This window comes from Pleurodeles waltl, chromosome 3_1, assembly GCF_031143425.1.
Source record: "Pleurodeles waltl isolate 20211129_DDA chromosome 3_1, aPleWal1.hap1.20221129, whole genome shotgun sequence".
Classification (NCBI taxonomy): Eukaryota; Metazoa; Chordata; class Amphibia; order Caudata; family Salamandridae; genus Pleurodeles; species Pleurodeles waltl.
Genome location: NC_090440.1, coordinates 1,714,335,183 through 1,714,347,490, shown reverse-complemented (window position 1 = coordinate 1,714,347,490; position 12,308 = coordinate 1,714,335,183). Strand labels below are relative to the sequence as shown.

General features: G+C 48.9%; 1 protein-coding gene across 1 annotated transcript in view; it reads right to left on the bottom strand.

The window, feature by feature from the left end:
• Positions 1–3,139, bottom strand: part of RAMP1 (receptor activity modifying protein 1) — a 482,304-nt gene extending 479,165 nt beyond the window's left edge. The window contains exon 1 of the mRNA XM_069225613.1: positions 1,908–3,139. Coding sequence (XP_069081714.1) covers positions 1,908–1,959 — 52 coding nt within the window. The 5' untranslated portion in view covers positions 1,960–3,139. The remainder of the gene's footprint in view (positions 1–1,907) is intronic.
• Between the last annotated feature and the right edge of the window lie 9,169 nt (positions 3,140–12,308).

The window sequence follows — 12,308 nt, the reverse complement described above, 5'->3', positions numbered from 1 at the left end:
CCCGTGGAAAGCTTTTCATTCCGGCACTACGGGCAGCCTTTCACTCTCTCCTCTACTCATGGAGCATCATTTCACTCTGTCTCCTACTCCACGGAACAGCCTTTCACTCTCTCCTCTACTCACGGAGCATCATTTCACTCAGTCTCCCACTCCACGGAACAGCCTTTCACTCTCCTCCGCCCACGGAACATCATTTCATTCTGTCGCCCACTCCACGGAACAGCCTTTCGCTCCCTCCTCCGCCCACGGAGCATCATTTCACTCTGTCTCCCACTCTCTCCTCCGCCCACGGTGCATCATCACTCTGTCTCCCACTCCACGGAACAGCCTTTCGCGCTCGTTCAGGTGCCGTGGAGCAGCACTGGGCTCTCACTTGCACTCCGCTGAAGAGCCTTTCACTATCTCTCCCACTCCATGGGGCAGGCTTTCACTCTCGCCCCGATGATGTGGTGTGCCTTGCACTCTCGCTCGCTTCCGTGGAGCAGCCTTTAACTCGGTTCTAAGGGGCAGTGTTTCACACTTTCCTCCAATGCGTGGATAAGTCTTTCACTCGCTCGCTCTCCGACTTCATGGGGCAACCCTTCACTCTCGCTCCGGTGCTCAGGAGTGTAACAAAGACCCCCGCAGCCCTCGCGGTGCGGGGGAACGGCGAGCTCCAGGGGGGCCCCCAGCCTACAGTGGCACGAGACCTCATGGACCGGTCTTTCACTCTTTCTCCCACTCAATGAAACAGCCTTTTACCCTCACGCCCTATGCTATAGTACCCCTTTTACTCTGTTACAATTTAGCTGCCAGTTCACTCCACTTAAAAGCTTTTCACTTTTTTTCAGATTGACCCAGTACCATGAAAAAGCCTTTCACTCTTAGCCCGACATTTTTTTTAAAAGTAACGCGCATCTTAATTAATTTTGCATGTAAGAAAGCATTCGCACATATATGACTATAGTGCACTTCGGCAATGTCTTTGCCACTCCCTCCGGTTACAAGCCACAATTTGACTCTCGCTTCAGTACCACAGAACAGACTTTGACCCACTTTGACACAGAGGTACAGCCATTCACTCTCCTTTCTCCATTAACGCGCGGCCTTTCACTCTCGCTACGACACTGTGAAACAGCCGTACCCCTCTCTATATCATGTAATTGGTTTTCAGGTTTTCTGCCACAATATGGCACACTTATTTCACTCTCGCTCCGAAAATATGGCCCAGCCTTTCATCCTCGCTAAGAAGCAATGGTGATCTCCATCCACAGTTCTAAGTAACAGTGCTTCAAATTCAAGCTTTTCACAATCCATTTATAATTCCTTCTTGCAAAGCGCTTAGACGACCGTACGCTTGATGGCAACAGTATAAAAAGTACACATTGTACCGGTGCTCTAAGCAGTAAAATCACGCTTGTATAGATGCTGATTGGTAGATTGTTTAGAAACATTGCAGCTTTGTAACTTCGGCTGATTCAACAATATGAAGACCATAAAATGGGTACTTGTGCAAAGTGTAAGGCGCAGGGCTCACTAAACGCAGCGCTACTTTAAGCGTGGCACGGAAAGCCGACACCTGTAGGTAGGATGCCCAAGGAAACAGACGTGCAAGGAAGAGCGGCGGGAATTACTCGCGTCTTCCTCCATCTCCATCTCCACTGACATCCCAGGGTGTCCTGGACCCTCCCTACGTGATCGCTTGGTTCTCCCCCTTGCAGACCTCATCCCCACAAGTAAAGCGGCTCCGGTGGCTGCAGAGGTTGTCCCGTCACCAGCAGGAATCCCCCATTTACCGCCACATTGAGGAGCGCCTTGAGGTAGTCGCAACTCCTTCCCCCAAGTTGATCGCTAGTTTTCATAGCGCGCACAGCCGCTTCTAAGCGCCGTCCGTTGGCGGGTATTACAACGCTCTTTTTATCACCTACCTATGAGGAGGCAGAGGAGATGCCCGGGGATGCTGGCCAGCTCCAGAGCCATGGTCCAGGCAGTGACCGTCGTGCCGGTGAGCGGGTGCAGGAGCTCCTATCGCAGGCAGGGGGTGCGCAGAGGCGAGAGACCCATCAAGAGGAGCGGGAACCGCAGTCCTCGCAGACCCGGGGACTCACCAGATCAGCAGGAAACTCCGGCGGCGCGAAGGGACTCCGGGTGTGCGGAGGCGGCAGGTGCAGCCCAGCGCGCCAGAGCCAATGCGGAGTGTCAGGGCAGTGTGCGGGTGCTGCCCTTTATTATGGGGCTCCTGCTTGCACACCGGGTGTCAGCTCTGCACATGGGGTTCCAGAGCTGCACAGTGGTCTCAGTTCTGCACATGGGTCTCAACGGTGTACAGGGGTCTGAGATCTGCTCAGGGGTCTGAGCGCTGCACAGAGGTTCGAGCGCTGCACAGGGGTCGCACCTATGAACAAAGGTCTCAGCGCTGCACAGAGGTCTTAGCGCTCCACAGGGGTTCGAGCGCCTCACAGGGGTCTCAGCTCTGCACAGAGGTCTCAGCGCTTCACAGTGTTCTCAGCTCTGCACAGAGGTCTCAGCGCTTCACGAGGATTCGAGCGCTTCAAGTGTGTCAGCTCAGCACAGGGGTATCTGCTCTCCACAGGGAGTTTCTTCCCTAAAAAATGAGTCTCGGTTCTGCACAAGTGTCCCACCTATGCACAGGGATTCCAGCGCTGCACAGGGGACCGAGCGCTGCACAGGGGTCTGAGCGCTGCACAGGGGTTCGAGCTCTGCACAGGGGACTCAGCCCTGAACGGGGTGTCTGCTCTTCACAGGGGGTTTATTCCCTGAAAATGGGTCTCGGTTCTTCAGAAGAGTCTCAGCTCTGCAAGGAGAGGGGTTTCCCAACAAGTGCCTCCCGGTTTTTACACGCAGAGGAGAGTAGTCCCGACCTGTGCCTCCTGCTAACCCAGAGGACCCGGGCCGTGCAGGCTCTGCAGCGCGGACGGGAGAAAGGGATAATGTAAGAGACCTCGAGGAGGGGAGGGAAGATTATAGGTAGGACAGACCATAGTGGTGGGGGTCGGAGCAGGATCATAGCAGCGCGCCCAGACTTCTCTTCGAGTCCTCTTCTGCCCCCTCCCGCCACCCCTTCCAGGAGGGCACATCTAAAATTAGAAAATCGGAGGCTGTTAAAATAGGCGCTGTCAGCTGTGCGAGCTAAAAGTGTGAGGGGAAAGGAAGCCGGGGGTGGAGGGACGTGTGAAGGGAGGGGTGTGGAGGAGGACAAGGGCTATCCCAGGGGAGAAGCCACCAAGACGCTATTAAGGAGGAGGGGTATCAAAGCGCTATCTTGCAAAGGCTGGTGAGAGCCGGACAGGGGGCGGGGGGGAGTTTAGACGTGAGGGCCTGGTGAAGTGTTTGTGGCCGCCCTGGGCTCCTGGAACTATTGCACTGTATTGTAATCGCCCCTCGCGGGCTCCAGCTGCTCACTTGTGTACAGGAGCGCACGGGCCGACAGAGGGCGCGCCTGGATTGTTTGACTCCCGATGCAGGTGCGCTGCCACTGCGGCCGCGCCCGCCCCACCCTGTGTTCCCGGGACCAGGGCCAGAGAGTGCACCGTAGACTCTGCGCCACGAACACTTTGTACCTCCATGACATAGCGCATATGAAGGTGATGCGTGCCCGATGCGGCGACTGGCCTCCACCCCTGCGCCTGTCGCTGCCCCTGCCCTCTTCCTCCCTGCGCCGGTCCCAGTGCACCTGCTCTGCTTCACTCTGTGCCCCTGGCACTCCCGCTCTGCCCGTCGGCTTTCAGGCGTCCCTGAAGAGCTGCACCTGTCCTCCTCCTAAATAACCCCTTTCATTACAACTGCCTTTCTTCACTCTGTGCCCCTGGCACTCCCTCTGTGCCATTCGCTTCCAGCTGTCCCCCTGGCACTGCATCTGCCCTCTTTCTAAAACCCCCTTCCACTGAATCTGCCTTTCTCCTAACCCACCCCTCCCACTGCACCTACCCTACTTCCCTCTGTGCCCCTGGCACTGCCTCTGTGCCACTTGCTTCCAGCCGTCCCTCTGGCACCCCATCTCCCATCCTTCTAAATCTGACCAACCACTCCCACCACATGCGCCCCCTTACGTCGTTTGCCGATACGCCTGCACCTGCCCTCTTTTAATGCCTCCATGCTCCGAGCACTGCACCTGTACCTTCTTCCAGATGCCACTCTGGCACTCTATTATTCAAATTTTGATGACCTCGTGGCACTCAAAGCCACCGCAATACCATGCCTTACAATACCCGCCCCTCCCTTCCTGGCATTCCTCTGGCACTGCGCCTGTACTTCCTCCCGCATGCCTTGTTGGCACTGCATCTTTCCTCTCTTCCTGATGTGGAACCGGCACTTCGCTGGTCCTTCCTCCTTCCGGTTTTCTTCTTGGCACAGTGTATGTATGTCCTTTCCCCCCAATGCCCCCAGGCACCGCGGCTCTACCTCCTCCCGGTTTCCTTCTCGGCACTGTGTGTCCTTACTTCTGGATGTCCCTCTGGCACTGCACATGTCCTTCCTTCCATACCTCCCTCCCACCGGCAATAATGCGTGCCCTTGTATCTGGGTGTCCTCCTGACACCACAGCCTTTCTTCCAGATGCCCGCCCCAGACTTCACAAACGTCCTTCCTCCCAGAACCCACCACGGTCCTACACCTACCCTTTCTTCTCGGTGCCCCTCCCCCACCCCCAAAGGCATGGCACATGTCCTTCCCTCCATAAGCACCCCTCCCCCAGGGCTCTGCTTTCCTTCCAGAAGTCCCCACGGCCCTGCACTTACTCTTTCTTCTCGATGCCCCAGGCACTGCACACGGCCTTCCTTCCAGAAGCCCCCTCAGCCTGTACTTGCCCTTCCTTTCCGATGCCCCCAGGTAGTGCACATACCCTTTACTAAGTATCCCCCTTGGACATGCCTTTCTTCTCGATGCCCCCAGGCACTGCACTCAGCCTTCCTTCCAGAAGCTCCCTCACCCTACACTTCCTTTGAGATGCCCCCAGGTATTGCACATGTCCCTCCACAAGCATCTCCCCGGACCCTGCCTTTCTTCCTGCAGTCCGCTGACCATGCTCTTTCTCCTCGAGGCCTTCCTTCCAGAAAAGCGCCCCCCCCCCCCATCACCTGCTCTTTCTCCTCGATGCCCCCTGGCACCACAATGTCCTTCCACAAGCCCTCATCTCCCAGGACCCGGCCTTCCTTCCAGAAGAGCGCCCTCCCCCTTCACCTGCTCTTTCTTCTCGATGATCCCTGGCACCGCACATGTCCTTCCTTGCTGACATAGACTCTCCTGACTCTGCCCTTTCTCCTCGATGCCCCCTGGCACCGCACATGCCCTCCCAAAAGCCCACAGGACCCGGCCTTCCTCCCAGGAGCGCCACCCCTTCACCTGCTCTTTCTCCTCGATGCCCCCTGGCACCGCACATGTCCTTCCTTGCTGACACAGACTCTCCTGACTCTGCCCTTTCTCCTAGATGCCCCCTGGCACCGCACATGCCCTTCCAAAAGCCCACATCCCCCAGGACCCGGCCTTCCTTGCAGAAGAGCGCCCCCCTCCCCCCTTCACCTGCTCTTTCTTCTCGATGCCTCCTGGCTCCGCACATGCCCTTTGTTTCAGATGCCCACCCCAGACTTTTCAAATGTCCTTCCTTCCACAATGTCCCCTCACCACGCACTTGTCCCTTCTTCTCGGTGCTGCAGCTTTGCTGTCACTGTCTTCAATGCACTTCTCCCTGGCACTGCGTGTGTATCTCCTCCACAATAAACCGTGACACTGCATGTGCCTCTACTCCACACTGCTTCTTGGTATTTTATATCACTTCTCTACATTAATCGAGTGTCTCGCATGTCCCCTTCCTCCACACCATAGTCCAGCGCGTACCACTGCTTTGCACGAACACCTGGCACTGCACAGTATCCCTTACGTCTCTTTTCCGCATAGAAAGCATGGTCCTGCACGTGTCCCTCCTGCGAAAATCTCAGAACAGGCTCTTTAAGAAAACAGGCAGGGTCTGGCTTATGTTCACCTGGCTCTTATTTAAGACTAATTTACCGGCCTCAGTGATGATTAAAGGCAGGTCACGAAGCATCATCAAAGTTGTACTTTAAAAAACGAAAACGGATTGCATCTTTTCCTGTTGTGTTTTTCTAGGTGACTAGTGATACTGAGATGTCTATAGCAACATGTTTATTTTTCCACGGTTTAGTTTATAGGAAACGTAAAACCTCGCTGCTGTTTCTACATATTCTGAGCTAAAGCCTTTTTAAATACTCTGAGCTATTAAACAATCTTTTTTCACCAATTATTTCACAGGTGCATTTAACTTTGCAATATAGATTCCAATTTGATCTTTGTGTTTAAAAACATCCCATCTCTTCCATGAGAATGAGCACTACACCAGGGACTTAAGTGGTTTATTACTATGTATTATAAGGAATAAAGTACCCACTGCTGTATATTATAAGGATATTGCAAGTTATTTCAAAGTACCTTGACCTTATAAAGGAACTCTGCCTTATGCCTCCATCCTCTATATGCTGTCAGAAATTCTCCTTGACAATTTCCTTATAATGGAGTCCAGGGGGCACTTTATTCCATGTAGTATAAACACTCAAGTAAGTTTTCCACGGGCAACGAAAGATTATACCACAGTAAGCTACAAACAGCCCACTCCAAGCACACTGTATATCGTGAGGCAGGCGAACAAGGATTGTATGTGCCTGTTCATCCCCACGGCTCCCCGCCCACAAAAAAAAGCTCCTAATTAAATCAGTTATTTCCCCATGCCATTTTAGCCCCATACCAGTAAATTAGCCGTGTAGCATTAAGTACCAGAGAGGCAGTTGTGTCCACTCCTCTGTACTCAGCGGGGTCACCCTAAAACCCACATCACAGTATTGTGACAAATCTGTGAACCACTTTAACGCTATTTATTTTAATCAGAGTTTGGAGCAGACATTCTCAGTGCTTGTGGGCAAGTCACAGTTTTTGCATTTGCATATAAAGGACATTAGCCAAAGAGTACATTTTGCGTGGTCCATTGCTCTGTTCCTGCGGGATGCCCAGTTATATTTAATGTTATGGGTTATCAAAGAGGGGTGTGGACCAGTGTGCCCCAGCTTGGTAACATAAGGTAATAGAAGATCGAGAACCACTTTGTTATAAAATATAGAATTGGCAGTTATGAGGCGATTTACAGTCAGAAAATAAGACAACAACTCCAAACTTTGAATCCAAGTGCATCTATTAGTGCTCGTATGGTATGGAGATCAAAAACACCGGTTGCATGTTTTTCCTTGAATAAGGAGTTTTAGACTTGTAGACGGACAGTCAACATGTGTTTTGTCCCCTAATGGTGGGTTCACATGGCGCTTTTTCAAGGCTAGTATTGTTCTTCACAGGAAATTCATTATACAGACCAGTGAGAATATTCAAATCAGTGATTGAAGGGTGTCCTGGGATAAATCCCGCGTCGGAATTACGGCGTTCTAGTCCAGCACCATATTGAGTAATATTACACTCAATCGCATAATAACTGCCAATTCAATATTTTATAACAAAGTGGGTCCTCAATCTTCTATTACCTTATGTAAAGGAACTGAGGGCAGCTTAAAAAAATAATAATGATGAGTTGAATTACAACAAAACAAAATTAAATACATTCAAATGATACCAACAGAAAGATCTCTATTTTTCTGCACACCTGTTCAGATCATTTTCTGTACAAAAGCATGCGACAAGTACTACAGAAACAGCCACCAGTAATCTGTCAATTTAGTATGGCCAACTCTTAAGTAAAATGCTTCACAACTAAATATTATCCTGGGGGAACGTTGCTCTGCTTTTAATTGCATGCCTAAAGATTCAAAACTGGACGTCCAACCATCATTTAAAACTCAACCCAGCTAAAACAGAATTTATTTTGATCTCCCCTCTGAAAGCAAAAAAACCTGTACTAGTATAGATGGCCAACTGTCCCGACTTCATAGGCTGCCCTGCCATTGTCACAGGTGGCAGATCATTCTACATCACCCTGGACAATCGTCACAATCTTCACAGCCACATAGCAGGCACAGACAACAACGCACAACATCAACTTAGGCAGCTTTGGGGCATCAGACAACTGTTTCCGGAATAAGACCTCAAAACAATGGCGCATTCTCTCTTCTCTCTAAACTAGACTATGGAATTGCCCTTCTCTCTGGCATTCACAAAGTTCACCTACGCCAACTGAGAGCAACACTACATGCTGCAGCATGCTTTCTCCTAGGTCTGAAGAAATTTGACGACATTTCCTCTGCCCTGGAAACCTTCCAACGGCTCTCCATTGAAGTGCAGGCCCAATTCAAAATAGCTTGCATTACCCATAGAGCGCTGCTCTCCTCCTCACCCTCCTATCTAGATGAGAAACTGAAAATCTCTGGAGCAAATAGGGATTCCACAAATGCCTTGGCCCTGTTCCTGGAACGCCACCTGCCTCCCTCCACTCTCCCACCACCCCCATCTCTCCTTCAAGCAAGAACATTGCATGAATCAGTTCTTCTCTGCCAGTGTCACCAGAATCTGTAACTCTCTACCTCCCTCACTCCATCTAACCACCTGCCTAGCAACCTTCAAAGAAGAACTTAAGCTCTTCCTATTTGACAGACATATTGGTTAATTCACCCTGGACCAGACTTATTTACTTTACCCAATGCGCCCTGATCTGCCTTTGTTCTACTGTTCATACCTTCTGCTGTACTGTTATAACTGCCCCTTGTGGTAACTCCTGTATACATACACTGATGTAAAGGTGGGAGTTCAACTACTATTAATGTAACCCTCTGTAACCTCATATTCTGTTGTGTTGTGAAGCGCTCTGAAACCTTCGGGCCAGGTCTGCGGTATAAGAAAATGCAAAAATAAATAAATAATCGTCCAAAACTTCAGAATTCTACAAGAGGCAGCGAGAAGCAGTGGCGACACACAGTGGCCAGGAGAGGTATAGCTGTCTAACAGGCAGGATCTTCCTCATTTGACTGTGTGTGTTTCGTGCGCGAGGCAAGACCGGAGAGGCATCTCTGGTTTATGCTACTTTGATTTATAATATGCGGCACTGGGAGATAACAGAACGTAAATGAAGCGAAACAACAACACATGCTGGGTTCGGGAAAGGACCGAAAATAACTATGTAGACTAAACAGATCCAGCTCGAATTAGGAGATGACGACACATAAGTGGGCTACAAAGATGCACCCGGACCGGCAAAACTCAAACTTTTTTTTTTTTGTGCCCAGAGTGAGATCTACTGCTTCAGATATTGGGAATACTGACAGACGTGGGAAGATAAAATTACATGTTTTCAGTAATACTGGATCGAATAAATACGATTGTCGGCCATGCCATGAGTCCAATGGCTAAGTCGCGATGTGAACACTGCACATGTGCACGATGCCTCGCTTCTAGTGAGCGTTGCCGCAGGGCGTACTCAGTGGGTACCCGGAGCAGGGTACTGGCACGGACTTCTATTCACCGAAATACCAGTGCTAGTGAAGTGACATCACTCCCTTTGCCCTCCATTTTGACTCACACACATACAAATTCACACGTACATACCCTCTCACATAAACTCACTCGCGAGCACGCACACAACACACATTTAAAATTATTTTTTACTTACCTCAGCTGCCATGAAAGGGCATATTCCAGCTAAATGTACTCCATTTTTATTACACTAATAGTGAATAATATAATATTATTCACTAGTAGTGTAACAAAGACATTGACCGAAAACAAAAAAAAGTGAAGCGCCAACTGGCATCCATAAGGATGTGCTGCCCATGTGTTCATGGCACTGATTTTGCCACCTCTGAGGCCAGGGGTCGCAAAGGCATTGCCAGGAGTAGCGAAGGGCAGCTGGGACCCCTAAATGAGGTCCATGGATACTGGGCACAGGGCCACTGGGCAGTTCACCCCTGTCCCCTGCTATATCTAGACGTGGCTATAGATTACGGACATTTTGGCTCCACTACATAGCTGAGGTGCACACGCTGTGAATTCAGAGGTTGTACACTAACAGAGCTAACCATAAACGTTGAAACTTGCGTCTTTTATGTTTTGTATCATAATTGTGTGTTTGCAGTAGTGTTTTTGGAATAACTATGATTTTTTTACTTTCCATAATTATTGGGAATTATATTATAGCCATGAACCAAACAGGACCGAAAGTAGTATGGAACTCTGCTGTGTGCAGCAGTCTTGAATACTGCTCTATCGATTACGCATTATCCTGTTGCAAAACCCGCGCAATATGAAGAAAAAAACAGCATACTGTGTAACTTGTTATGGAGATCAGATGACATTTGCCAACGACTGTGCCTCAAGGGTTGTTGTCATAAGATTGTCTCACCGGGCGCCACCAGCGCTAAACCCGCCCTGCCTATCTTATTTGATGCAGTAAGAAGTCCGGTTGGACACCTGGCACCAGGGAACTGCTCCCTTCATTGACACCTAGAGCTGTCAACCCTGACTGCAGGGTACACAATAGCCACCTAGTGTCAAGCCTCTGCAGCAGGATATATCCAGACGTAACTTCTGGCATCAGGTATAGACAAATATAAGGTTCCTCTGGTAAAATAGATAATTCTCGTGGAATTCAAACTCTCGGGGGCAAAACTTGTCTGTCCCTTGGCATGCGGTAAGAAAGATTCGAAAGAGAGTGGCACCGATGTGGAAATCAAAAGTTATAGCAAAAACAATTTGAAAGGAATAACGAGCTTTAGAAAAGCAAATTCAAACACAACAAGCATTGGCAAAACAAATAGTTCTGGTTCATCATGACCTTTAAAGAAGCCTTTCTGTATCCTATGTCTGTACTAAACCTTGTTTTTTTATCTCACTGTGTTACTTTCCACAATACTTTCTATGGCTATGTGGAAAACCCACAACATGCTGTCATCTCAGCTTGTATTTCCTTGATTGTCATTTTTAGTGCATCACACAATATTTGTTGAAAGGCACTGATTGTGTTGAATGGCATTGATTTCTATAGTCAGAAATGGTCTTGGATACCTCTGTAGGAGGCTGGCTCAGTTTATGGTGTACAACTTTAAGTGAGATACCCTGCACTGAGTCTCGGCAACCCTTAGGATAATATTAGAGTCCTTCCAATAACCAGACCTCTCAAAAGTGGTACAGAAGGAGAGCAGTTAAGGCTTATCTGCGAGGGTGTAACGCAATTGCAATAACCACAGAGTCAGTCAGTGACTTACACATAAGACAGAACCACAACAAGTGTTTGGCAAAATAAGTATTATTTATTCTCACACACACACACACACTGGCAGTAAGCTAACTTTGGTATAGCTCCTATCTGGGGATATATTAAACACACAAAAATATATACTTCAAAAACAGGTAAGTACAGCATATAAACAAGGGGCCCTATGTGGGGGCTAAACCAGATACTAAAAAAATAGGGAGGTAAAAGTGCAGCTAACCAAGAGTGATACACAAGTACCCTAAGGACTGGAGAAGTACTAAAATACCAGAGGTAAGTAGCAGATACAGTCCAACATAAAATGTGTAAGCTGTTTCCAAATGCATCAAACATGTGCCAGAGACAATATTGGTCTGCTGCTACACCACTGCCTATGTGGTGGAGTAGTCCCTGAATACTAATGTGAGAAATTGGGAAGTCGTCAAGGGGGTGAAACACTTCTTAAGCAACAGCCGCAATGTTTGTCAGGGTGAACCACAAAAAGGCACTAAATTAACCTGTGCATAACCCTCTGGTAGCTTTGCACAGCGACGGTCAGGCTTAAACTTAGAGGCAATGTGTAAAGAATTTATGCTACACTCAAACAGTAAAAAAGTGAAAACATAACAAAATCTAAAATAATTTAGAAAAATAGAGTTCATTTTGACACCAAAACAACAAAAATCCAAAAAGTAGTACCAGAGGTATGAATTTTTAAAGTTTAAAATAAAAAATACCAGCTAAAAGATCGAAGGGTAAACCGCAGACATCCAGTTGTGCAAGTCCTGGCAAAACTCCAAACTTATGGTCATCTGGGATGGAGCCCTTTTCACTTACACTTAGTGGATAACGCCTGGTCTGCGCATATCTTCGGGCTTAGAAGAGTTTTTGAAGAAAATATCTGAGAAGGTAAAGTTCAGAAGAGCAAGGCAGCTGGCGGTGCCCAAGAAGGAGGCATTGTTGTCAGGAAGCTGCTGGACGAAGTCATGGCGAAGATTTTTATATTCTCACTTAGATGCTGATATAGAGTTTGGTGGATGGGGTTACTCCGTCACAAATGTGGTGGATATCCCGTCAGCTGTATTACGATTCCATTATGTCCTACGGACATCGTAATAGG